Source organism: Zingiber officinale, unplaced genomic scaffold (assembly GCF_018446385.1).
Source record: "Zingiber officinale cultivar Zhangliang unplaced genomic scaffold, Zo_v1.1 ctg182, whole genome shotgun sequence".
In the NCBI taxonomy this organism is placed as follows: Eukaryota; Viridiplantae; Streptophyta; class Magnoliopsida; order Zingiberales; family Zingiberaceae; genus Zingiber; species Zingiber officinale.
Genome location: NW_024589871.1, coordinates 512,439 through 540,106, shown reverse-complemented (window position 1 = coordinate 540,106; position 27,668 = coordinate 512,439). Strand labels below are relative to the sequence as shown.

The 27,668-nt window shown below is 35.3% G+C and overlaps 1 protein-coding gene, 1 long non-coding RNA gene and 1 pseudogene across 2 annotated transcripts; 1 reads left to right on the top strand and 2 right to left on the bottom strand.

The window, feature by feature from the left end:
• On the bottom strand, nucleotides 1-2,551 carry LOC122036634. The gene is made up of 2 exons (XR_006127415.1): nucleotides 2,084-2,551; nucleotides 1-1,974 (listed from the first exon to the last, which is right to left on the bottom strand). It is a non-coding gene; the product is annotated as an uncharacterized LOC122036634 (long non-coding RNA).
• A 799-nt stretch (nucleotides 2,552-3,350) lies between these two features.
• LOC122036621 (putative NAD kinase 3) lies at nucleotides 3,351-25,856 on the bottom strand. Its single transcript, XM_042596007.1, has 11 exons — nucleotides 25,491-25,856; nucleotides 22,899-23,070; nucleotides 21,157-21,276; nucleotides 18,001-18,197; nucleotides 17,731-17,844; nucleotides 17,499-17,593; nucleotides 16,594-16,700; nucleotides 13,089-13,162; nucleotides 6,803-6,881; nucleotides 4,957-5,264; nucleotides 3,351-3,941 (listed from the first exon to the last, which is right to left on the bottom strand). Exons 1-11 carry the CDS (start codon nucleotides 25,515-25,517, stop codon nucleotides 3,633-3,635), a joined length of 1,602 nt encoding a protein of 533 aa, XP_042451941.1. The 5' UTR covers nucleotides 25,518-25,856; the 3' UTR covers nucleotides 3,351-3,632.
• On the top strand, nucleotides 10,642-12,477 carry LOC122036622 (annotated as a pseudogene).
• Nucleotides 25,857-27,668: the final 1,812 nt, after the last annotated feature.

Sequence of the window (27,668 nt, the reverse complement as noted above, 5' to 3'; positions counted from 1 at the left end):
TGAGTTGTGCACAAGGAAGCGAACAATTTAGACTCACCATCCATTCACCCCACTCAAGCAGGACCATCTTCATCGACATTCATACAAAATATTCTAGAATAATAGGCAGTCTAATATACATCATAAAATGCACTCATAAGATATGCAGTCAACAAGTTGAGTAGTATGCAAGTAATCCATGTAGCAATTGTTGGAAAGCACTAATAAGTAGGTATCTCAAACATACAATGATCAGAGTACACTACTCAAGGTATCTGAAGATGTTATTTAGATATGGGATACAAAAGACTCCAAATCCAAGAGTGGTCACATGCTTACCATTGGAGGAGGTGTTGTGTCCAAGAAGTCCTTGAAAAAGATTTGTATAGCTCGGTATACCATGGACATTGAGGAATAGCTTTAGATAAAGCTAGAGAAGAAGAATAACTCTACAATTTTGTGGAGGATATTCCATGTCAAAAGTTATGATACATTGCAATAGCCAAGCGACTATTGGTAGGGCAAGGAATAGCATGTATAATGGTAAGTCTCATCATAAGACATATAACATCGCTAAGTAGTTGATCTCTAGTAAGATAATTTCCATCAACTATGTAAAGTCGAAGGAGAATCTTACAGATCCTCTAACTAAAGCTTTATCTACTGATCAAATATATAAACTCTGACATCATTCCGCTATGCATGGTACAAAATCACAAGCTAACTCTCGCACTACAATAATTCTTTTTTTTGCTAGAATTTTTTATTAACATATTTATAACTTATTCTAATTTCAATTTGAATGATTGTTAGAAACTGATTTTTGTAACTAATAAAATCAAGTAAGACAATAACCTATCTCGCAAATAAATTTTTATAAATTAATTTCTCAAGTGAATGAGAAATTAATGTCCAATTAAAAGCTACTCAAGTGATGGAGAAAACCACAAGTAGTTCTTGTTTCGTCTAGATTGATTTACAATCAGAGAAGGGCACAAGCTCGTGTATACGATTGTAATCCACAAATGTGAACTTATAAGCCCTAATCAGAGTACGCATAAACGCAAATTCAAGTGGGACTAATTTGAAGGGTATTTTGAGTCGCACAAAATTTAGTAGGCTAATTTCTCAACTAAAATGAGCTAAAAGCTCAGCCTAATTGGGCTGAATTTCTACTATTGTGAATCCCATTGATTGAGTTAAACAAGCCCACTAGTGGGGTTTTGATTTGATGGCCCAAATATTCAAATCAAAGGAGTCCTTGATTTGATTTTTGACTTTATCAAAATCAAATTAGTGTAGTGTGCAGGAACAATACCAAACATCACTGATGGAAGACGTGCTACTCAACACTGTTTACGTCCTTCTAGCCACCCAATTTTAATTTAAGGTGTTTACACCTTGGTTAATTCCATAATTAAGGGTGGCCTTGGCCTTTCACCTCCCAAATAAGATGTGAATTAAAGAGGCGTTAATTCTCATTTAATTTGTGATCCTATATCTCTGTATAAAGAGCTCAAACCACCACCCAGTATAATCTCGATTTACCTCTCACCTTGATCTTACTTTTTAACTTGAGATAATATGGCAACCACCTAAATGCGTACGATGAAATCCAACGACTACACCAATAAGACAACTAATCCAAAGGAGTAAGCTAAAAAGCAAATGATCAACACCGCCATTCCAATAATCCTGACATGCTGAGCCGCTAACCTTGACGAGCTTACCAACCGAAGAAGCCATAACTACTAATTAAAAAGTCACGATCAACCATGACATTCCGATTGTCCCACCATGCTTGCTGGACTGAGCTCGCCAATCAAAGAAGCCGCTACGCTGATCAGAACACACTTCCAATCCAAGATCATATTTTGTTCTAAATATAACCAAATACCCACCTATTTCCACAAACCGAAATCCAAGTAGTAAAGAGGCACTTTTTCATAGATATCACTGTCTCCGTCATTTCATGGACACTTTCTTTCTCACACTCTAATAAACAGAAGGATAAAGACAGATCAGCATCAATGTGACACATACGGACGAACTAGCTGGACCCGTCCTGGTCCCCATACCAAAAGAAACGAAACAATCCAGTTACCTGGTGACTCCCCGGTAGATTGAGCTCCGCTTACCGGCGGCGCAGGGCGGCATCCGGCTGATCCTCTCCTTGGCGGTGCAGATCCTCTCCTTCCTGGCCTTCTTCAGATCCAGGCGCGGAGGATCGCTGCCCCTCCGCCCCTCAGACGATGCGTCGCCGCTTCCTCCGGGCGCCGCCTCCACCTTGGGGATCCCAGGGTCGGTCGCCATGGCAAACGAAGAGCCTGCGCCTCTCTCGGATCACCTGCCTTGCAGAAGAAGAACAAAATTTCTCTCCTCTACGGCTTTGGGATTCAAATGGAGAGTCCGCCCGGTGCCTGATCGTTTGGGTAGGTCGGTCAGTCAGTCAGTCACAGTGAGTGAGGTCGAAGCGTTAAAAAGAAATCAATAAAAAAAATTTAAAAAAAAAGGACAAAAGAAAATCAAGTTCGCCCAACAGCAGTGATTTGAGAGAACCGGCCGGCCCCACGCCTAGTCGCGCTCTCCAGGAGAGGAGAGAGTACCTGTGAAACGGCTAATTCGCAAGCGCAGGAGACGCGTGGGACCCGACCTCTGATGAGTCCACGTGGATTTCGCGACGGAATCCGAGGCCGCCGGCCCAATATGGATTGGCTCGGCCTCGCCCATGACAGCGACACTTGACATCATGTGCTACGACGCTTTAAGATTCGCGATTATTGCGTAGGGGAGGTTTGGCACATGTATGTAACTACCGTCGGTAAATACATTATAAATTTTAGATTGAACTAAATTTTTATTAAGTCAAATTAATTTTTTAGAAAAAATTAATTTATTCGATTTGTTGAATTCAATTTGATTGATTTTATTGAAAATTCAATTCAATTCAATTTATTTAAAAAAAATTAGACCGATTCAATTTTAACTTAATATTCACCCCTATCAGTAACAGGGTCGGACATTGAACCTGGCATTAAAGCGAAAAATCACGAGGACCTCTCGCGCTCAAATTGATTGAAGTTTGTCCGGGTCCAGTGGGAGGCATGACGTTGGGTCTGTACTCGCAATTATATTGTCGTGTCCTTTTTATTTATATATTTGAAGGGTGGAGACGCCTTCTTTTGTAAACTAACTGCCATTGTTAATTAATGAATTATATACCCAAAAAAAATACCTGAAGTCACCAATGACACGCGTAAGGAACTTGACCTGACCAGTTGAACTGATGATGATGATGATGAATTAAGTTTGATACGAGTGGAAAAAAGATTGACAAACAACAGTCTCTTGGAAGAGGTAACTTGTTCTGCTGAACTGTAAAAATAAAGCTTGTTTATTGTGAAGTTGGTGCAGAAAGTACAAACATCACATCAAATGCAGCTTAAAATTTCATTGCTTTCTATACCATGAAACTGTTCTGCTACTTACATTTCCAATTTCTATATGATGATTATAGTGACCTAGAGTCAATTGATATAAGTTGTTACATCTCAGAGTAGAAGTAATACAGGTAAAACCGTGGTTATTTAGCACTGTGAAAATTCTCCTCATCACTGGTGCCTTCACCACATAATGGTATCCTTATGATCGGGCTATGAGTCACGGGGACCATCGAATGACTGACTCTTTCTCAAATTCCAGTGAAGACCTTCATGTATACTCCGAAGAAAATCATTGGTGGAATCGACCTGGCATGCTGTGGGAACAGGCCAAGTTGCCATGCTACAAATGAGAGCATCACCAGGTGCTAACTGTTTCCTGCCCTTGCCGTCAAAAGATGCCCAGGCAGATCCTCTACTGTTGAAAGGCACTTGGACCCGCAGCGTCACATACTCTGGAAAAATCAATGGTCTAAATGATAATGAATGTGGGCAGATCGGAGTGAAAAGTATCCCTGGAACCTGCATTTCAGAGTATCATATTAAACAGGGATTTGAGTAGTAGGAAACAATCATCTCAAAATCTACAAGGAGTATCTTTGATCCTCCGTCTGAAAAAAGATTGAATACATATCAATTTATTAGTCCGTCAAAAGACATGATGTGTGGAAGCACAAATGTCATTACAATAAAATTCATCATTTAATTAGAAAGAGACACCACACCCCCTGGAACTTTTCTACGATATAGGACCTTATAAAATAATAGAATAATTCATAACGATTTTAAGACAAAAAAAAGCATATGGTAGATATTAAAATGGTTACAAGAGCCGCCGTGAAGGTACACTCCTAGAAAACAAAAGGATATTGCAATCGCCACTATATGAAAAAGAATTGTCATTATTACTGAATAATTTTCTTGACCTTATAGTACCCATATCAGAATAATATTCTGAAGGACCATTTTGATTAAAAAGACCCTTGTTTTAACAAAACAAGAAAAAGTAAGGCAACAGCTAATTCTATCGTATCTTAGAACAGACTAATTTGGTGATCATCTTGTATTATTGTTATCTAAAATTGATTAATCAGTTCACTAGTGAGGATAAGTCACATAAAATAAGTTCAAAGTCTGTAAATTACAGTGAGATTTTTAATTGTAAAATTATTATTAAAACAAATAGAATAAATAATTGCACTATCCTTTTCATGACTATGGCTAATATGCACTCCATAAATCATCCTGTCGAGGCCTAGGTTCCTAGTCCGCTATACTTGGCCCCCTAGTACTCTCCGCCATAAAACATATACCACAAAAGGTAGATGTCTAATTTATTATTTTGAGAATGATACTTAGAGCTCACATGCAAAGTCAAAAGCGAAAAAATATTAGGAAGATGGAAGCACGTGAATTCAAATCAGACAAACCAATAAGCTCTATAATGCATATGTTAAATCTGAAAATTGACAAACAGAAAGAAGGCATATGTATCATACAAACAGTTATATAATTATGCAAACAGAAAAAGAATTACTTGTGGGTGGACCATTGACCCTCCAGCTGCTAATGAGTATGCTGTGCTTCCAGAAGTAGTTGACAAGATCAGCCCATCTCCTTGTACACATGTAACAAAGGAGCTGTCACAATAACATTCAAGGAAGGTAAGGTAAGATGATATGCCCCGGTCAATTGTAACTTCATTTAGAACTAGAATGGGTTCCTCAGTATCCAATTCATCTTTAGCTGCTTCTCGGATGACATGACACTGGAGTCGATGTCGTAAAGTGATACTAAAAGGTCCCTTCAGTATCATATCCAAACAATCCCGATAATTTTCACTTTCTGGAGGATAAATGTTAAAGATTGCATGGACATTCTTTTTTTTAGGAAATCAGGGGAAGCGCCTACCTAAGATATTAACAGATAAATAAGAATGTCACTACTTGTGAAGAAACAAGAAGAGAACTGTATACTTGCTTTCCAATTATAGCCAGAAGAGATGTCATTGAGCCATTTAAATACTGGAGTAGGTCTCAATTTGCAGTGGAATGTTCTGTAACTTTCAGTCCAAAAACCCTACGAGAAGCGACATATAGAACCTTGAAGAACGAACCTAGTTGTTTAGAGACCTTGCAGTTGTCTTTGAGGTAGATTTTCAAGAGTGGGAAGGCGCCATTGAAAAGAATTTCCAAGCCCAATAAAATGAAGCCTCATGAGAGATGGCCAGGAAAGAACTAGAGGGGAAACAAGCATATTGAACATTTGAACCACATGGGTCAGAGAACGAGTTGTTCTAATGGGGGATTGAAGAAATCCTTGGTGTGAAGGTGGTCTTGACAGATGATCCAACTAGTGAATTTGATTTTAAAAGTGAAGGTAAACTAACAATAAGAGGACCGATAAACATGGAACTACCAAAGGTGACGACTTGATAAGCCAATTTGACCAACAAGGAAGAAATGGAAAAGAGTTCAAAAGATTGAGTTGGTAAGTTGGAGCCTTTAGTATCTCATAGGCCTTGGTAGAGAGAGAAGAGGAAGATGCATCAGTTGTAGGAATGACATTAAAACTTTTCTTAATGAGTCCCTTGTCAACCCACCTCGATAGGTTGACTTCACCTTTCCCCGTAATATAAATGGTTTGAGTAGATGCAAAAGTGTAATCAGCAAACAAGGTGGGGCAGAGATGGAGCAGAAATTTCTGCTCGGCCTTGTCTTATACTGCTAATTCCTTGCATGAAGTGAAATTTTGTACATTATACCAGAAGACACGATTATATTATGCTCAGCAAACATATCTCTTTCATCAATGATCATGACTAAGATGATATTACCAGAGGGCATGATTCTGCAAGGCTATAGCAAACACAATTATGGTAAATACAAATGTCCTACAATTGTGAAGATAATAATAGCAATTAACGATTTCATGTAATAATGTTATTTGTCATGACGGACAGTGCCGTTTTCTGTCAATACAAAATTGTATGAAAAGATATAGCATGTTTTTTTAATTATTTATCATATGAAAAAATAGTTCTCCATTTTCTATGACATAAAAGTAGCTATGTTTTCTAGATTGTATTGCTTGATGAGCATATTCTGTCATAAGTAGTTTTCATAATTGTCATTGCATCAGTTTTAGATTTTATTTTATCTAATTCATGTTTCAGCTGGTGTCATGCTCATCTCCTGTTATCTAAGTTGTCCAATATTGACAGCCATATGTGAATATATGGATAGTTTTCTGAAAAGTCAATCAGCAAATACATGATTTTACCAGTATAAAATAATCCCAAGTCCTACATCTCATAGGCAACATGTGATTAAGATTAATTGGAAGATATAGATCAAAGTCTAATAGATCAAATATCAGGATACGGAAAGGTGTCATGAATCCCAAAGAGCCTAGAGAAAATGGCACAAGAGGAGGAACAGGTCCTTTAAATAGTGATGCTGCCTGCAGAAGCACAGAAACAAACAATAAAAATCTAGGGCATGATATATACAGTTGCCAATCAAAGAACAAACTGATCAATTAAGAAAGGAAAAAAAAAACAACAACAGCGCACCCAATCATTGAAGGCCAATTAATGAATGAAAAAACATAGTTTAGATGCAAGAAAATTTCAGATCTTCGATGCACAAGTCTGTATTTGTTAAATGTTATATTGACATAATGATAGTAGTGGCCAGAAGGCAATTACTGCAAATGCTTTCAACTATAAGTAAATAGATATAAGCCTCTGATCTTGGTTCACTATGACCATGAAATAAAAAGATTTAAAATATAAAATGAAAAGAATCAAACGAGATAGAAGACAAGAAAGTGGGGGTTGACAATGCATTATAATAATAATCTAGTCATCCAGTATTAATTTGAGCCTAATGCAAAGCTACTTGTACTGTTGATTTGCTTTCTAGCAATATTTGATTTACACTCAGAAAAGTGAGATAGATATCTTTAGGTACAGTTAGATTTCCATTAAAGTGAAATAATGCTTCCACATTCAAGTGGACTCAAAATAGCTGGGATACTTTCTTTTTCTTTTTCTTTTTCTTTTTGCTGCAATCCAGTGAAATCGCAAGTAATTTAGGCTAGCTCACATTTTCTAATTTTCTTATATGCAAAATAGAAATCATACAAAAAATTTAAAGAATGTTATACATATATATTTGTATGTATGTGTATTGTGTATATAGACAAACATGATTCAAAATAAAGCATGTTCTTGTGATAGAATGATCAACAATGCAAGTATTTGAACTCTTCCAACAAGATAAGATCCGGGGCTAGGGATCCATGTCAATTAACCACCTGAGATCTTGAAGTACAGTTAAGTAAATTATCTAAGTTTCTGGAACATATATTGATATTTAGCAGATCAATTAGGCTGGTCCTCAGCTAAGGCTCTTCAAACTCTATACTAGTAACATTTTTCTGTATATAAAATATATCACATGTTAAAAAAAAAAGTTAATTTTTTATACTATTTTCTTTGGAGGAAACATCCTTTTATGAATTAATTATTTTTCCAAGAAATACGTGCAATATGATGGATGGATCATAGATCCTTTTTTTTTATTCCTTGGATTTTAACAGTTTTTGAAGATACTTTAGCAACTGCCCTAACTCCTAATCGCCTAAACTATGTATTAATGTAAAAACTCCGTGGTAGTTTTGATGTGGTCAACCAAGTTAAATTATGTCATGTTATGTTTGATCCTTGTGTCTAAGTGTGCAGGAGTTTAGCAACACAAGAAGTCGAGTGGAAGGCGCAGTTAGCGAGAAGGATAGCACGGGAAAAGGAGCCGATAGGCTCGGTGCATCCGAGGGATGAGATGCTGTGGAAGAGTACACCGGTAGACGAGAAGGATGTGCGCAACGTTCGAGAGACGAGAAGTCGGGGAGAAAGCATGCTCGAAGAGAAGGTCGGAGTTGGGTTCGGGTGAGTTCAACTCCGGTTAGCCGGAGAATCACCCACGTGAAAAGATCAACCACTAAGGAGTTGATCTGCCACTTGGAATGCACCTCCAGCCCTTGAAGGCGCCTTCCCTAACCGTTACCCGAAGATAAAGTTTTATCCTCGGGAGATAGAATTTATCCGATGGAAGGCGCCTTGGACCACCTTGAAGGCGCCTTCAAGTTGCGAGTAACATTTTCTAGGTACTATAAAAAGACCCCTGGACCTAGAAAATATTAACAACTTTTGTATTAACTTTTCTAGTCATTTCTGAGCCGTCAACATATGTAAAAAGCTTCTTCGCCTTCAACGAAAGAGATCTTCTAGTGCTTTTCAACACCTTGGATTAATAATCATCTAGGTTGTAACCAAGTAAAACTTTGACCTTTTACCTACTCTCTTTAAGTTGTTATTTCTTTTATTATTGTTATTTGTATTGTGCTATTAATCAAATCAAAAGGAGTTCATTTTTTTGGTAGATAATTCACCCCCCCCCCCCTCTCTCTCTCTCTCTTCTAGGCCCTGCTGCAACAACATTACTTGCTTATGAACTCGATTAATATGGTTATTTAGATCAACGCACTCTTTGACAACTGCAGCATGTAACAGATGATATAGTAGTTGGATCTTGCTATAAATTAAGTATTGATTGAAGAATATGGTTAGGAAAATTTTATAGAAATGGAGTCTTGGCGCAATGGTAAAGTTGATACCGTGTGACCTAGATGTACGAGTTCGAGTCACTGAAATAGCTTCTTGCAATGCAGAGTAAGGCTACATACAATAAACCCAATGTAGTTCGATTTTTTCACGAGGCCCCACATTGATGGGAGTTTCGTGCATTGGACTGCCCTTTTTTATTCTTTATTTCTTAGAAAGTAGAATCAGAAACTATAAAAAAAACTAAATATAATAAAAAAAAATATTCTTTCTAAAGTATCTCATTAGAAATTTTTTTAAAATGTGAAAAAATTTAAACAAAACAAATGAAATTACAAGATTTCTTTTATTCTCATTAAATAAATAAAGGGGAAATAAAAAATAAAAAAAGAAATCAATCAAAAAAAAAGGGCGATCGGAGTGATACAAAGAGAACTCTGTTCTTTGTTAGTCCTATCCAAAAGAAAAGAGAGGAGAATATATGAAAAATGTAATTGATTCTTTCGTTTACTTGAGCCACTGGCCATACGCCGGAAATTTCGGGTTTAATACCGATATTTTAGCAACAAATCCAATAAATCTAAGTGTAGTGCTTGGTGTGTTGATTTATTTTGGAAAGGGAGTGTGTGCGAGTAGTTTATTTCAAGAATAGTATGGATCCATCCATCTGCACTTATGGTATTTATAAGGGATAGGGGAAATAGTAAAAAAGCGCATGATCTCGACGAATTTCTTCTGAATAAATTAAGAAATTATATGCAAGAACCATAGCATTTCGTGATTTATTGGTAAATCAACTTTGATTCTCAATCAACCAATAATGCGAGACCTTTAACATGGTTAAAGCTAAATTGTTTAAAGTCCGGACAAAACATGGTATTCTTTCTACCACTACGTTAGTAACCAAATAGTTCAAAAAAAAATTGGTAATTTATTTGATTTTTATATATAACATTCATATCAATAAATAAATTGAAACTATTTACGAGATAAAAAAAGAAACTTTGTTTCCTTTTTTTATCTAACGCCGAATTGGCGACCTATGTATAAAAAAGAGGAATTTTTGGATTTGAAGAAACAACAATATAATATAATTATTATTATTATTTTAATTTCTATAATCACATTTCCTTTTTTCATTCAAAAAAATGAAAAAAAAAGTACAAATACAAAAACAACTTTGCTAACAATTTTAGATTTTGATCTGGTCTAGTCGGAAGAGTCTTCCTAATATTCTGGTTTTTTATTTTATGAGTTTGATATGTTTAACTACAAATAGAAAAGAGAAGGTAGGCTCATTACATTAAAAAAAGCTATGGGAATACTCATACCATAAATAAATAATTGAACGTGAAAGACAAATGAATTGAAAGATTCATGTTTGGTTCAGGAAGAGATCACGGAAGTTGTGAAATTAATGGTAAGATAATCTACCTTCATTAAATGATTTATTAGATAATCGAAAATAGAAGATTTTAAGTACTATTCGAAATTTGGAAGAATTACGTAAAGGGGTCGTTGAGCAGCTCGAAAGAGCCCAGACTTGCTTACGTAAAGTGGAAATAGAACGAGGAAAAGTAAATTTGATTAATGCCACTAGTGATAGTTTGGAACAATTAGAAAATTACAAAAATGAAATGCTTCATTTTGAACAAGAAAAAAGCGATTAATCAGGTCTGACAATGAGTTTTCCAACAAGCCTTCACAGGGAGCTCTAGGAACTTTGAATAGTTGCTTGAATAATGAGTTACATTTCCGTATGATCCGTGCTAATATTCGCATTCTCGGAGCCATGCAAAAAATAACGGATTAGCCTTAGTTTCTAATTTAGGCATTATTTTTTTCCTTCCTAAAAAGAATAAAGAAACGCTAATGGTAACCCTTTGAGCCGACGAAATTAATAATATTATCCGTGAACGTATTGAACAATAAACTAGAGTAGTAAAGATTGTGAATATCGGTACCATACTTCAAGTAGGCGACGAAATTGCTCGTATTCATGGTCTTGATGAAGTAATGGCAGGTGAATTAGTAGAGTTTGAAGAGGGTACAATAGGCATTGCTTTGAATTTGGAATCAAATAATGTTGGCGTTGTATTAATGGGTGATGGTTTGATGATACAAGAGGGAAGTTCCGTAAAGGCAACAAGACGAATTGCTCATATACCCGTGAGTGAGGGTTACTTGGGTCATGTTATAAATGCTCTGGCTAAACCTATTGATGGGAGAGGTGAAATTTCATAATCTCCTGCCCCAGGTATTATTTCGAGATGTTCTGTATATAAGCCTCTTCAAACGAGGCTTATTCCTATTGATTCTATGATCCCTATAGGACGCGGTCAGCGAGAATTAATTATTGGGGACAGACAGTCTGGCAAAACAACAGTAGCCACAGATACAATTCTCAATAAAAAAAGGCTAAAATGTAATATGTGTTTATGTAGCTATTAGCTCAGGTAGTAACTACTTTCCATGAAAGAGGGCGATGGAATACACTATTGTGGTAGCCGAAACGGTGGATTCACCTGCTACATTACAATACCTCACTCCTTATACAGGAGCAGCTCTGGCTGAATATTTTATGTATTGTGAACGACATATTTTAATAATTTATGATGATCTCTCCAAACAAGCACAAGCTTATCGCCAAATGTCTCTTCTATTAAGAAGACCTCCCGGTCGTGAAGCTTATCCAGGAGATGTTTTTTATTTGCATTCACGACTTTTGGATTCCGGCATTAAATATATCGACAGATAAGAATATGTCTATCTGTAATGGAAATTACATTAGTAGGAATATAAGCTGAAACGTCTCCAGATTGAGTCTCATACAAGGTGAATGATGTGAAAAATATTTATTTTTCCTTTTCAATATAATGGGTTTATTTTAATTTCTAAAAACTGCAAACTAAAAAATATAAAATTTTCACAAACCAAACAGTTTTACATAACATAGCACCTCTAAAGTCTATACAAATTGCCTCTAAGGCGTAGCGCAACGCATGGCATCTCTAGCCTAATAGCCAGGGGTCGATTCTCAGGAACTGATGACATGAGGTTTATCCCACCATGCGCCTAACACCTGTATACCTGCATTTACCTCCCTCCATATCCGTGTGGTCGGAACTAAGGGGTCGTTAAGGTGGCGGATCTACTTTTTTTCTAAAGTCTATACAAATCAAATAAAGATCCTTAGGATATTATTGCTCTTTACTGGACCAAATGTACAGATTGACTTGGAGAATGTCTTGTTCCAACCATTGTGTATATGCAACGTGTTATTTTGGGTATCCCAACAAGATGGCAAGATAATCCAAGCATTTTTAAAACAAAATCATTTATAAAAAAACAAAACAGATTAAGAAGATATATGATGGAAAAGAGAACTAGCATTGCAGTTAGACCAGGCATTAAAAATTGATTTATTACTGAATAACTTAAAAGATAACAGTCTTTACCAGTTAGACCAAGCACTGTTGATTAAACAGAAAAATAGTGCTAGTTAACTCATTGCACTCTTCTTTTCAAAAATAAACTTTTTTAAAAAATTATGTTGTCAACTGCTTGGTATTACTAGCACCTATAGTGACAACAGTATAAGCCAGCAATGAATACAATGGAAAACGGTAACCGTTTACCATGTCTTATTTTATAGAATTTACCATCATTTCCAGCTTCACCCAAAAATTGATGCATGATCAATATGTATTAGTTATTCTGATGATATTCCAACAAGCTAGGCATACCAAACCTAGTTACTTTTCTTTCCAACTAGCTAGGTATAACAAGCTAGGCACAAGTAGCTATACAATAATGTGTTAGTGACTTGGTCTAGTTGTTAATGCTTTGTTAGTAATTTGAAATTAATATTCTTACATGGGGAAGCACACTGCAACTTGGTATTTTAACAATAAAGAAAATAATGATGAAACAAACAATTAAGTTTTCATGTCATATGGTGGTTCAGCAAAATCAAACAAATAATAATTATGAAAACATAAAGCAGGTATGTTAATTGAAGTATAGGAGTGAAAAGAACATACCCAAAGGACGGTTCCATCACCACCAAGTGTTACAACTAGATCAACCTTTGAGTGCAGCTGCTTTATATCCTCATCTAAAAGGTGGTTCTAGTTAATTCACATCCATACACTTATGAGCAAACAAATAGACAAGACATCCAGAATTTGGACTTTGAAACGACAAACTAAAAGATGACTAGGGAATGTGAACCAAAGCAACAATCATCCAACTTCAAAGATTGTAAAATTAGAAAATCTTCATACATATTACACAATATTTTAGTACAATAAAATATACCACATATAAGGTTAAATGCTGACAGAGAAATATTTAGCCAAAACAAGTAGCGGATAATAAAATCTGAATAGTAGATAAAATAAAACTTGCAACAGCTATCAAGCAAGAATTAATGTATCACTTACCAGATAGTAAAGGATAACTATCATCTATGATGGTTTACTGTTGTTTACTTAAACCCATGGCTGCAATGAATCTCATTCATATGCTTTACTTGAACAGGGTGGGCAGAGAGTAAGCTAACTGATGGGCTTTCTTCTGAATCCCTGAAGTTCTTTTATTGGAGGAGCCACAAAACTATATATATTTAACTATCACTACGATGGCTTACTGTTGTTTACTTTTTAACTTGAGCTGCAATGAATCTCATTCGTATGCTTTATTTGAACAAGGTGGAAAGAGTAAGCTAACTGATGGGCTTTCTTCTAAAACCACGAAGTTCCTTTATTGGGTTAGACACAAAACTATACATTTATAAATCAATTCCAGACCCAATTTTATTGACATTGAACCCCAACAGCCACTAAGTTCTCAATATTACCAATTTCTCTATTTAACCAAATTTGTCCTTGACCTTGTTTGCATATTATAGAACCTTCCTCTAATGGTATCCATAGTTGTACACCTTAAGTTATTGCTACATATTGTGCTTACATATACACTTATGCTTTGGTACGTGCAATTCATCTCATAAACATGATCACCATTTGCTCATGTCTGGCACGAGGTCTTGGATGTTGGATAGGCAGCATGCCAACTTGCATTGAAGAGAACACTTGCACAACAGTGATTAGCAAAACGTAAACAAGTTGTACCAAATACATTCTATTACCATCCGTTTCCCAACTCAAAAACTAACAGTTGCTAAATAGTAAATACCAGTCTAACCTATAAAGTTTTTTTTAGAATCTTGTACAAGGACAATCAAACAAAAAAAAAGGGCAGGCACGAAACTTCCGCCAATGTGGGGTCCCCAAGAAGGATACATTGTGCGCAGTCTTATCGTGTTTTGCAAGAGGTTGTTTCCGAGACTCAAATCCGTAACCTCTAGGTCACACGGCTACAACTTTACCGTTGCGCCAATGCTAAGGAAAATGAAACAAAAAAGTTAAGAAATTGTTATTGTGCATGCTTTATCTGTTATAAGGCTTGCAGGGAGTATAACTATGTGTCAACGTTTGAGAGGGAAACATACGAAGCAGCTAAAATGTTTAAATAAATACCTATTTAGTGAACTAGAATTTAATTAGAGATTTTGAATGCCAAAGGCAATGAAAATACTCAATAATAGCAATCACAGGAGGTTGATTAGAGATAGGATTTATCTGAGAGATCTTCCCTTTCCATGCAATTCATTTTCAGAAAAACCAAAATCGATTAGAGATGGGATTTATCTGAAAGACTTTTCCTTTCCATGCAATTTATCTTCAAAAGAACCAAAATCTCATTGTCTCATCTTATTCAGTAATCCATATTGTCACAATTCTGCACACAACATACAGCCAAAAGGATATCAGCCACTCTGCATCTATTTATTAGGTCGTCGCAAATTAGAGTTGTTATATGTGTAGGTTATTTAGCAGCTAGTTATCAATTAATGAATTCATATGAGGTAAATTGCTGTGTTTAGGGATTTTAAAACCAAATTGGAATATCTAGGTAACGAGTTGGTGGTTTATGGGTTCAATATGGGTATATTTGGTATTAGATGGCTAGTTGAGGTTGGACAGGTGGAGAATGAGTAGGAATCACATTAGGCTCAAGCTGGGCCTGAAGTAGAAGCCTGAATCAATCCACTCAGATTGGATCAAGTTACAGTTTTTCAGATATTAAAAATTTCCTTCTTTCTCCTCCGAATTGCAAACCCCACCTCCCAACCCCAGAGCCTCACACGCATGAAGTGATCCTAGCCCCTCTCATTCTCTTCTGAAACTACATAGCACAAAGCTCATCGCCAGAGTCATCACCAACATGTTCGCCAAGAACCTGCCTTTAATAGTCATGCATATGCATACATGGCCAACCCTCTACACCATACAATCAAAAATTGCATGGGTTTGTGCCCAAAAGATGGATCTCTTATCAATTGGTGTTTAGCGATTATTAGTAAGGTGATCATGTAGTTTACATTAGGTATGCATTGCAATTAAAAGTCATAGCATATTTTTCATCTATTTTATGCTCATGTATTATCCTTTTTATAACATTATTATGTTGCCTTACCTTCTCATTTGTTAATGTTGACCCTCCTCTTGCTACTCCAAGGACACGACAACTAGGTGCTTGCCGTTACTTTGATGGGTTGAGATCAAATCTTTACTAATACACTTTGAAGATATTTAAGATTTTAAGTTTTGCAATGTTATTATTTATTTTATATTTATGTAGTTAGTCTTTAGGTATCTTATTTCTTCTATGTTTCATATATTTTTGCAAATAGATTAAGTCTTTATGACTAATAATGAAATTTTAGATTCTTTAACGACTTCTCTTTATAGCTAGGTTAATTTTTAATTGTAGTAATTTTAACAGTATTCGATTTGTATTTCTTGTAAGTGGTTCTTTTATAGCATGGCCGACCTCACCTAGTGGGATCAAGCTTGGTTGTTGTTGTGGTGGTGGTGGTGGTGGTTCTTTTATAGCATAGTTTTTTTGACTAAGGACATGTTAAAGAAATCCTTCAAATTGTCTTGTGGCTGTCATGTGTGTCAAGCCATACCTATAGCCAATTGAGACCTACTTGGATCCTGACAAGAATAAGATACAATGTTACCTACAATTCATCCTAGCCTTGCCCTAAAGCTACCCTTACAGGGTTTACTTGGAGGAGTTGGAAGGGGGGAAAGTGATATAAAAATGTACATAAGCGGTGGAGCTCCTTCTGTAAATTAGCAAGCCTTTCACTCTCCCCCTCCTATCTTTCGAACATGATCTTAAGAAACCAAGCCTTACATGTCAGCGAGAGTAAAAGAATGAACCTTTCCCACCAAAAGTGGATGTTAACCAAGATTAAGATAGTTGGGATTTTTCATATGCAAAAATTAAGATTCCTAGCATGATGTGAGAATCAAATATCACATTAAAAATTCATAAATCAAAGGAATCAGTAGAATCACATGATATATATCCATAAATATCCTTTTCTGAATTATAAAATAAGATTATTAGAATATTCATTGGGCAATCTCTTTAACATATTGTGACTAAATTTGAGATAATATAACTAACCATTTCCCCATGTCTGGACGAATTCAAAGAAAGAGGTTTCTCTCAAGAGTTCTGATCTCACTTGAGGCTCAACAAAAACATCAATTTCCTTATGGTTCTTAAGCCACCTGCAGAAACAAAAGAATTAGTATATTGAATAACGAAGTGGCTTCTATAGTGGAGGTGTTTGAATAGATATTTTTAATCTGTCATTCCTGAATCAATGGCATATGAAGAATTAGATCAAAATAGTATTTAAATTTTATGGCTCAACTTTTATCACTATGATTTTTCTTTTTAAATGAGAACACCAATGCATCTGCATATGTGGTTAAGTATGTGTGACATTGGTACCATACCCTTCTTAAGACCTTGCATAGCATGACCAAAAAAAATTAAAGGTTCTAACTATGTTACTTCTAGAAAATAATTCAGTTTTGTAGGAATACTGAAAAACAAAGAAAAAATTTCCTACATTTTAGAATATTTCTTATAGTTTGGATCACTAAGTTTGTACATGTTCCAGAAAGCTTCTTCTTAAGGTAAGCATTCATTCCTTTAGTTGCAAGCTTTTACAGATGCACTCAAGCATCAGCAACCTTACCACAGGTGTATAGTCCTTGTCTTACCACTTCCAGCTATTTCATGCCCACCTGGTTCTTAGTTTAAGACTGGAGGAACAAAAATAAAATAGATGGGTGTGATTTTTAATTTTATTATTGTTTTTCCTCAATGGATAGAGAATCAGAAAAGAATAGGAATAAATAGTATTTCAGCATCATAACCATATACACAACTATTGCAGATAATATGGAAAACATTTCAAAATAGTTTAAGCTAGGAATGAAAATGGCAGGAAAGAAATATCAAAAGCTTTGACAGCACGAGAGAATAAGAGAATGACAACTGCTATCTGCAAATCATACCTGATCATTTCAGAACAAAGGACGCCGACTGATTGTGAATTAGGCTTTGTTAAAATAAACACAGTCTTCGGTTGAGTTTCCCATTTTAGCAAAATCTGGAATCATAATTTTAGATCATGTAAAACAAACATACCATATACTGCAAAATCTGAATTATTAGAACAAGAACATCTGCGGCAGCATTCCCTAGTTGAACAAGGAGCAAGCTTATAATAAAAGAAAGTTATCTAACCTGCTTACTGCTGCGCTCTGCAGTCATTATGTCTCCTCTTTCGAAGGAGACAACTTCATGCTTATGCTGGCCACTTTTTTCTCCATTGCATCCCCATGAAAGCCTAAATGATGCCTGGAATGCCCAAAATGTTCCATTTGAGATCATTTAGAGGTAGAGATTTTTGCAGCAGTAGACACAACTACACAAGACTATTATCTAAGTAGAACTACTTAGACGTAGAATGTAGCATATGCTAAACCTCCAAAAAAGACAGTAGTGTGTATTGACCTTCCTTGCAACCTTTCTACCAATGAGTTTGGAGCTGGAATCAGTTGGTTCATCCTGAAGAATTTCATGCGAACAAATACCATGCTTCCTGCAGCATCTTTCACTTTGCTCAACAGCGGTAGTATCAGGTTTTGTTTCATCACATGTATTAAGCATTCCAACTCCAGAGTTGGGTAGATCACTCTCAGATGGATGAACTGTAGTAATAAACATCCTTACATATCTGATACTCCAACACTAAATAAAATTGTTGAAGAGTTGTGCAAAACATACTGATTACATATCAAAAAAAATGTTAATCTTTGAACCATTTGCTTGGTGACATTATGTTGAAAGTTAATAATTAAGAATAATAGAAATGAATTATGATAAATAAACATAATAACTCTATACACTGGAATTTTTTGTCAAAAGACACGACAAGAAGGAACATATAATAATACTATTTCAGCTATTTCAAACTTTCTATTTAGGTAGAGAAAGCATAAATAAGGCAAAGATTTATGTTGATGGTTCACATGTACACATCTATATCTCCTAATAACTATTGATGTATGCATGTGCAGATTCCAGCAAAAAAAAAACATTGTTCAATACAGACAGCTCAAAATTCATTGATCATGTATGAATATTTGAACCCTTCATAGAAGACACAAAGAGGAAAACTACCACATTGCTGCCAGTAAATGTTGCATTGAACAGTTGAAAACCATCAAGAGAATAAACTTTTCCAGATTTTAAAAGAAATAGAATTTAGGCAAATTACTAGGAAGCAATCAGCTGCAATCAAACATACAAAAGGACAACCTAAACAGAAAGAACAGACAAAATGATAATTTTTTTAAAAGGACAATCCGATTCAAGTGTTTTTGAAGGGGCCTCATCTGGGCTTTTTTTCAATAATAATAGCCCTTCTACGGTTTTTGCCCATCATAGATTAAAAATGATAATCTTAATTCAAAAATGTAAAAACATAAATATTTAATTATTTGATAAAAATAAATGTTACAATAAATTAATAACTAACATCTTAAGTTTTACTTTATGTATTAGCATATTAGATGGTAAAAACATATTAGTTTTAATTTATGTATTAGTTACTCTTTAAAATGATAAATGTATCGCCACTGTGCACCCTATGCATTCATAAAGATTTGGCTTATCTTTTTATGGTTTTGCCATGTCCTCATTGTCTGTGAAGATTTCCGGGTTTCTTTTGAAGATCCACATTGAAAACAAGACATGAATGTGGAGATACGTAGTCTTTTATCATGAGGGACATGAAAACTTGTCCATCCTCCTAATATGTGTAACCCTTGTCAATGCACATTTGGTAAAATCTTACCCATCCTCATACTAATGTGTAACCCTTGTCAATGGACATTTGGTAAAATTGAAATTTATAATGTTAGACTGCTGAGACATCTCACTTGTTACTTGTCTCAACTCAGTCAGTGTACGTGTATTGTTTTCCTTAATAGTAAATCACATTCAGCGAACATTTCAAGACATCGAAAATGTCTTAAGCCCACATTTTCTAAAGAAGTTTTTGGAGCAACCACCAATCTATTTAATTCAAGTGAAAACTAGCAAATCTTAAAAATATTGTTCATAGTTTCAAACAAAGTCCTAAAATGTGGTTTGAGAAGTATTGGACAATAACACTAATATTCTGATTTGGGCAATTCATGTTGATTACATTCAAATAACAAGAAGTGATGTGCAAGAAATCATAGACAACAAAAATTATCTTGAAGCAAAATTTATTACAAAAGGTGTGAGAAGGCCTTGTTATTTTCTTGGAGAAAAGTTTCTTATAGCTCTTAAGGAACTTCCTTATTCTGAAGAATATGCTATGGATAGTTTACAGGATGTTGGCTTGCTTGAATGTAAACCAAAAGAGCTTTTAATTATCCAAAGATTAAATTTTACAAATGAAGACTGGTTGCTAAAATCATTTATCCAACAGTTACCCAACCACACTTGCTTTGCAATTGGTGCTATAAGTCAGCTCATGCATCAGCCTAAGAAATGTCACCAAGAGGCAATTTAAGAATTCTTTAATATATTAAAATGTCTCTGATGAAAGGTTTATCGTACAATAAGCATAGACAAATATCAATGCCCTCTCAAATACAAATTGTGTTAGACCAAACATTAAGAGAACCAGCTCAAGATCAACCCATATGTTGGAGGCAATGTTATATCATGAAAAAGAAAAAACATGGTAGTGTGATCTAATGCCTAGGGCAATGGCACATGTGGCCCTTTAAGATTATGTGAACAAAATTCCTTCAAGATCTTGAAGAGATTAGGCTTTAACACTACAGAATGAATGGATACATTGCAAACAATTGAATGTTCTATGAGCGCATGAAGCACATTGAGATAGAATGCCCCTCCATTTGTGATGCAGGTATGTATAATAAGATCAGCGACCATACACTTTATCCTAAGAACAATAGATATCTTTATCAAGCATCTCTTTACTACTCAATTTGTTTCTCTAGAAGTTAGGTGTGACAGATATTACTTGGTGGGGAGTGTTAAAAAGAATAGATTAAAAAACTTAGTCATAGATTACCGAGTCATATATTTAGCTAGTTTGTCCTTATCTTTGAGATACTTATTTTTTGTCTATAAAATCATGAAACCTTAATTTCATTTAATGAATAACACACATCAAATTTTCCTCTCGACTGCTAAAAAAAGAACAAGCCGTCAAATTTTGTTTCCTTCTCTTCAAGCATACATAAAATAAATATTCAATTGAGTTGTTTGGGCATAAAAAAGTAAGTTCTACAACTTAGCAAATGTAACATCAACTTATCCTCTCAACTGATGACAATAAAACTAACCATCAAAACATTCATCCATACTCTTCAAGCATACAGAAAATAAAGATATTCACTCAAGTTGTTTGGGCATAAAAATAACTTTCTCAATGTATCAAATGCAAGCACAGAATCTTCGCAACTCACAGTTAAATACATTATTTAGAAAGTTAGAGATCACGAGTATTGGGTAATCAACAATCAAAACCATTGTTCATATTACCCAGAATATTTTCCTTCTCCAGGGAAACAAGTAAAGAAAAAATTTGAAGATGTAATACTCAATCGTTGAAAATATAGAAATCAGATATCTAAAACCAACCTTCATGTCTATTTCGCAAGTTGTTTGCCCTCTCAAATTCATATTTACGCTTCCATTTGGCTGCCTCTTCTTGAGCAGCAGCTTTTGCCTCAGCAGCTCGTCTTAGTGCCTTTGCAACAGCTGCAAGTTAAAGGTTGCTAAGAATACGTTGTCAACATTACAAGAAACAAACAGAAAAACACAAAAGACAAGAAGTTCTGAGATTAAACATGAAGGAATTGCTAGGTGAAAAATAAAGAAAGTGTGTTCACTCCAGATACGAGTGATGTAAAAAAGAATAAATTTATGAACATTCTGATAAGGATAAAAAAAAAATTATTCCATTGCAAACTAAATGATGAATACACATGCATGTTATTTGAAAACCATGTTACAGAAATGAAAAAAAAACATGTACTTAGACTTCATAATAATATTGGCCAGATTAAATATGTTGTACATACTACATAGTGAATCGAACAAAGGAATTTCTGAATAGTACTGATAAGAGATCACTTTCTGAATAATACTGAACAGAAAACTAATAAACAAAACTAGAGGAAAAAAACTATTTGCCAGGTTAAATAATATAAAGGGAACAGTGAACTGTGGAAAAAACGCAGCAAAAATATTCAACAGCAGGAATTATATACATGAGTGCATGAGATTTTTTGTTTAACAATTAATGGTCAGGACCATTAGCTATCCATTATCATGAGCATTAACTATGTTACAAGAAAAGTTGGGGTTTTAGTTCAGGAAGCACCATGTAGATGTTGTACCAATCCAATGATTTCCAGCACATAAAGAACTTGAAGAAGAAATAGAGTAAGTAATCTCCATCCGTCCAAAAAGGAGTGTGATGCAATTTTCATGTATTGCATTCATGCAAGACAGAGGCACTTCATTTGTTATTGTCAATCAAATCCAAGTGTACAATTTATCCTCATGTGGTTGTGATCACCAGTAGGAGACTATAGTCCTACGATTCATAGATGATGGCACTCTTAGGTAATATTGGCCAAATTGATTAAAGTAGCCATTTCCAACAAGAAAGTGAAGTCAATCAAAGCCAAAACTCACACTGTTAGAATCAAAAGATTAACTACCTTATCAAGACAATAACAGTTCAAAACCATGCCATTATTATGAGTTTCTTGGCTTAAATGGGCTTGCTTTTATCCTTTCCTACCTTCTTGACATTGTCTTCATTTCTACTCCTCCCTTTCCGTTCTCTTCTTTGGTATTTACATGTACCAATGAGTACCATGTGTCAATATCTCAGTCTGCCTAACATGGTACAGTACAAAGTCATGTCAACCTATGGCTGGAATGACTTGAACTTAAAAACCATGGAGATCAAACAATAGGATGAGCTCATTGAAGATAGGTAAACTATCTAAGTATTTGCTGGTTTGTTATTCTTAGGTTTTTAGTCCAAATACATAAGCACTCAGTTTAAGTTAAAGAAAGAGTTTTGCTGGTCATGTAGAACAAGTCCAATGTAAATCAAGAGTCTGCTAATCATGTAGAAAAAAAGGATGAGGAGAAAAAGAAAGAAGTTTCAGGAGAAACATAAGTCCAGATTGTTTGTTGTATGCATTTATGCAGCTGAATAGAAAAGATTCTCATTGGCCATTAAATTATATTATCCAGAAGAAACTAGCAAAATAAATCTGAATTACGAACGTCTTTCCTGTTCAGAGTAGGATATTTGTGAGTTAACTAGTTATAATAAATTTAGATTGTAGGTATAGTCTTACTTCTCATGGCTCCTGCAAACTCAATAAGATGGTCATCTGTTGCCTTAATCGGCGATTCTTGCATGTATTCATCAATGGTCTTCTCCATTTCCTGGTTATCTGCAGTGTCCAGAAAACCATTCTCCTTAACAGGTGAACTAGCTCCAACAATGAATACTTTGTCATAAGAATCCTGCAATAAGTGAGATATGATTTGGAATTATAAAGAGTCAACAGAGGTTAACTTTTGCTATGTTTTGGTAATAAAACATAGCATGTTGTGCAATCCCGATTAAGGAAAAATACCAGACATAATGGTAATGCAGAGTAGAAATTTAATTTTTCTTATAAAAAAATAGAACTTTGTAAAAGCTTATTTTAGTAGAACCTTATAGTTAGTGAAATAAGTTAATTTGGTGGTGTGATTTGGTTATTGTCATTAACAGAGAATAGGATATTTAGTCCAAGTTTGACTTAGTTGGATGATGTCTTCCCTAGAATATTTGAGAATATTTGAATTTATTTTCAATTTTGTTTAGGTTGGAGCCTTTAAAAGGGATCAACCGCCCTATATTAATCATCTTTTGATAAATGAAGTTCCTCTTTGTTTCATTATTTGTGAGGTGCCTTATTTCTGTGTGAGACGTTAGCCTTGTTGCAGCAATATGGTATCAAAGTCAATTCTTGATAGGTTTGATGCTTCCTCACGATCTCTTGTAGTCTTGCTCTCCTTTCATTCATCATTCCCTTTCATTTGCTACACTACTACCCACAAAACCTTTCCACCATTGTTGCCCATCAATTTGCATTAATCTCCTCTTATGCTAGTCCGTGATTCATGTCTTCCCCCTTCTCCTACACCGTCAATGCTCTTAACTAAGGCCACCTCCAGTAAAATCCACAGCCAAAATTTTGCCCTGTGTGAATCTATTCCAAACGAACTGACAGAGGGACATTCTTTCTGCTATCTCCACCTCTTATTATCCTTGGTCACCTGCAGATGCTAGCAATCACAAGCCTCTACTTTCCTATCATTGCTTGGTCTAAACAGAGAAAATGAGCATTATTTGCACACAAGTACATTAGAGCCAGCACAAAAGAAGCATACCTCCTCTTTTGACCCACCCAATCTACTTGAACCCTCTCATTTAGAAATAAATTTTTGACCAAGGGCTAGATCAATAATGTTTTTCAAAGTCACCTCAATTTGACCAAATTTTAACTCAATTTCATCCACTTCCCATGCTTAATTTCATCAAATTTCAATTGATTATATTAATTTCCTAACGTAATCTATCTAACTTCTAACTAATTTGCTTGAAATTTACATTTTTTTTCTAAATTTCTCAATTTTTGTGAGATGTCAATTACTCAGGAAAAAAAAAGACTTGTCCATTGCCAATATTGATCCAACTTGAGCAATCCGTATTGGTATTGGCACGCTTTGCCAACAAGGATATTCACTGAATCAATTTATTCTTTCCTACATGCAGAATTGATTGTGATCATCAACAGCAACAAAGAAGAGCTTGCAAGACCAATAACAATTCTTCTGCAACCTAAAAGATCTCCATTGATTGTTGACCCATAACTTGTATACTTAATTTAACTTGCTCCTTACAGATGCAGTTCACGTCTTTCATAAAAAATCTTCAGATTCTGCCTATCATCAGAGTTATAATCACTAAATTATTGGTCAATAAGATTTTATCTTCATTGACCAGCTATTGTCATCATAAACTAACATTACTATGTCAACATAGGCTTCCTCCTAGAACACATTGGTTCAATGCAGGATATGGAGTCAGAGATGCAAGAGTTATCATCTGACTTGAATTTCAATCAGATGCCTAATTGAACAAACAACTTAAATAAAGCATTCAAATATTAGATGTTTGACTAACATCTCATACAGATGAATTTGTTGCTTTTGTACAGCAGAAAATTTGGTGACTAGAATTGGAACTTCAAGACTTCTAGTATCAATTTGTATGGTTGTCTCAATTAGAAAATCAGATTTTTTGCAAAACACACACACTGACGCAAAAGGCCGTGAAAGTGAGATCTAAGCTCAACCCAATTCCTCTTCAATGGTTTCATATACCTGCAAAAAGTCTTTTTCATTTTTTTTTATGCAACCAGAACCTTATCACATGGACATAAAGCGTGTATCTCCACCTGCATTTATCCTTCGTATACTTCAGCTGCCTTACACTTCCCAAAACAAAAAAGGAAGTCCACATACGCTAACAATCGTGCAGATGCGTGAATACATAAGTAGAATCGTCATCAATTTAATGAACGATCACCCAAGCAAATCACGAGATCCAAGATAGTTTCCGAAGCCAAGAAACATCCAGGTCTTGCAATAACTACGGAGCCAAAAATAACCAAATGGCAGTAAGCCTGTACCTACTACTCACAGATTGAACTTTGTCCGTCTCTGCTCGGGTATTCAGGCAAGAATGCATCAGATAGAAAAAAACAAAACAAAAATAATTACTGATTACGTCCCCATTCTATGTCAACGCTACCAATCGAGTCTATACAAGTTTATCGCAAAGATCCCAATATAACGGACGCCAGGCGAACGAAAATGGACACAGAAATTACCTGGGAGATCAACCGATGCGGAGTCATATCCGGAGGAGGAGGAGGAGGCAGCGCTGCGGAGAAGCAAGGGGAGCCCGGCAAATGTCTATTCCTCCTCCTCCCTCCTCGCCGAGGGCTGACTCGTAATTCCTAGGGTTCGATTCGCGGAGGCCGATGTGAAGAAGAAAGAAGAAGACGAAGCAGAAGAAGAACGTTATAATTGGCGACGAAGGTGCAGACCGGTGGACTGTTGGGGGGATGTGAGTCCCCTTTCACGGGAGTGGGGTGCGTAGTTGACCGACTCCTTCCGGTCACGCGTAGCTACCGACTCCACTAGTCTCCCTCATCGTCCCATCGCCCTTGTCAACGCCGTGACTGGACCATCAATCCCTCCTTTATTCTGGACGAACGAACCGGTAGGAAAAAGGATGACTTGAATGTATAATTAAGGAATTAATTTATATCTGCCCTTCAAAGTAACTGGCGTTTCCCGTTCAATTAAAAGAATATTTGGAAGCTTCCAACCCATAAAGATAAGTCTGAACACTTCCCATGGGAACGGGATGGGAGTGACAGGTTCGATTAAAATCGGATTGAAAAAAAATTATTAAAAATCTATAAGATATAGAAAAATATTTTAATTTTTTAAAATAAAATTTAATTGAACGCCAGATCAGATTTTATTTTTTTTTAATCCCTGGGCAAAGCAAAGCTAAGGGCGTTGAATTAGAGCGTCGAAGCGTTCAAGGGTCTGTTTTGTTGGGTTCTTTGGCATCGCAGTAAACGGTCAAACTCGACGGTGTTCTCCACCACGTTCCAGAATCGGATTCCTTGGGTCATAATTTATTGATTTAGCCAGATGCAATTAATGCGCTACTCGATCGTGGCGCACGCCACGGAGTCCGTAAAGATAATGTTTCTAGAAGGATCCCATTCCCAGCCGGCATCTCGGTTAGTGTTCCGTCCAACCGCTGCCACCAGACTGTTTATACGAACTCTGAAGAGATGTAAAAATGATAGAAATTATTTTAAAATTAACGGCAGCTGTGTTTGTTTGATCAAATAAAAATATTTAAGACTGTCAAGGAATAATTAAAAAGAATCCATTTATTTTGATCCAGTGAAGAGGGCTTAGGAGATTAGAAGAAGAAACAACATTGTCAGCCAAACTTCAGGAAAAATGACAAACGAAAGAGGCGGCTTGTTGACTCCCGTGCCATCGCTTTGAATTTTGCGCCCTGTGCGTGCCAAACAGCCAATACGCCGTCAACAGTGAAGGTCTCTATCTAACAAATGGGGCAATGAAGCCGTAGCATTTACATGGGTAAAACAACCGATAGCTGTTGTCAATTGTGAGTGCGGATGACAACTTCATCTGAATCTAATCTAATGAAGAATTTGATATTCAATTTAAATAGAGAAGGGTAATATTTGATTGATGTTAAAAAAATCTTCAGATATATTAATTACTTTGATTGAGACATCTTATATAAAATATAAGTAGGATAGATAAAATAGAAAGAAATATCGAGTATTTTATATGATCGTAAAGTATCTTTTAAACTTAAAGTTAAGTTTTATAAAATTGTAGTTAGACATATTGTATTATATGGAGTTGAATGTTGGGCTATGACTCTAGTACATGAGCAGAAGATGAGAGTTGCAAAGATAAGGATATTAAGTTGGATGTGTGAACATACGAGGATGGACACAATAAAAAATGAAAACATTAGAAAGAAAGTCGAAGTTACATCTATTGAGGAAAAATTTCGAGAGACACATTTAAGATTGTACGTACATGTATTTAGACGACCAATAAATGTTCCAGTTAGACGATGTTAAACTATGATAAACATGCATATCAAACGAGAAAGAGGAAGACAAAAAAAGAATTGATTAGCAACAATAAAATAAGATAAAATTTATTTAAATATAGATGATGATATAATAGGAGATAGAGTTCAATGACGTAAAAGGATTCATATAGCGACCCCACATAGTAAGAAAAAATCTGATTGTTATGTTATATATGTTAACTATTTTGGTTGATATTGGAGTAAGCTATATAAATATTTATTCTATTTTTAAAATTATATATATATATATATATATAATAAGTTAATTCTAATATATTTTTATTAAAGGATGATAATTAGATAAAAAGAAAAAATTATCAATATAAAAAATATATGCAATGAT

What these genes read in the sequence shown, in the direction of transcription:
- LOC122036621 (XM_042596007.1), bottom strand. Translation starts at nt 25,517, where the DNA reads ATGACTCCGCATCGGTTGATCTCCCAG. An exon ending in CGCATCGGTTGATCTCCCAG is followed by an intron (nt 23,071 to 25,490) that starts GTAATTTCTGTG and finishes CACTTATTGCAG; the next exon opens with GATTCTTATGACAAAGTATT. An exon ending in GTAGAAAGGTTGCAAGGAAG is followed by an intron (nt 17,845 to 18,000) that starts GTCAATACACAC and finishes TGGGCATTCCAG; the next exon opens with GCATCATTTAGGCTTTCATG.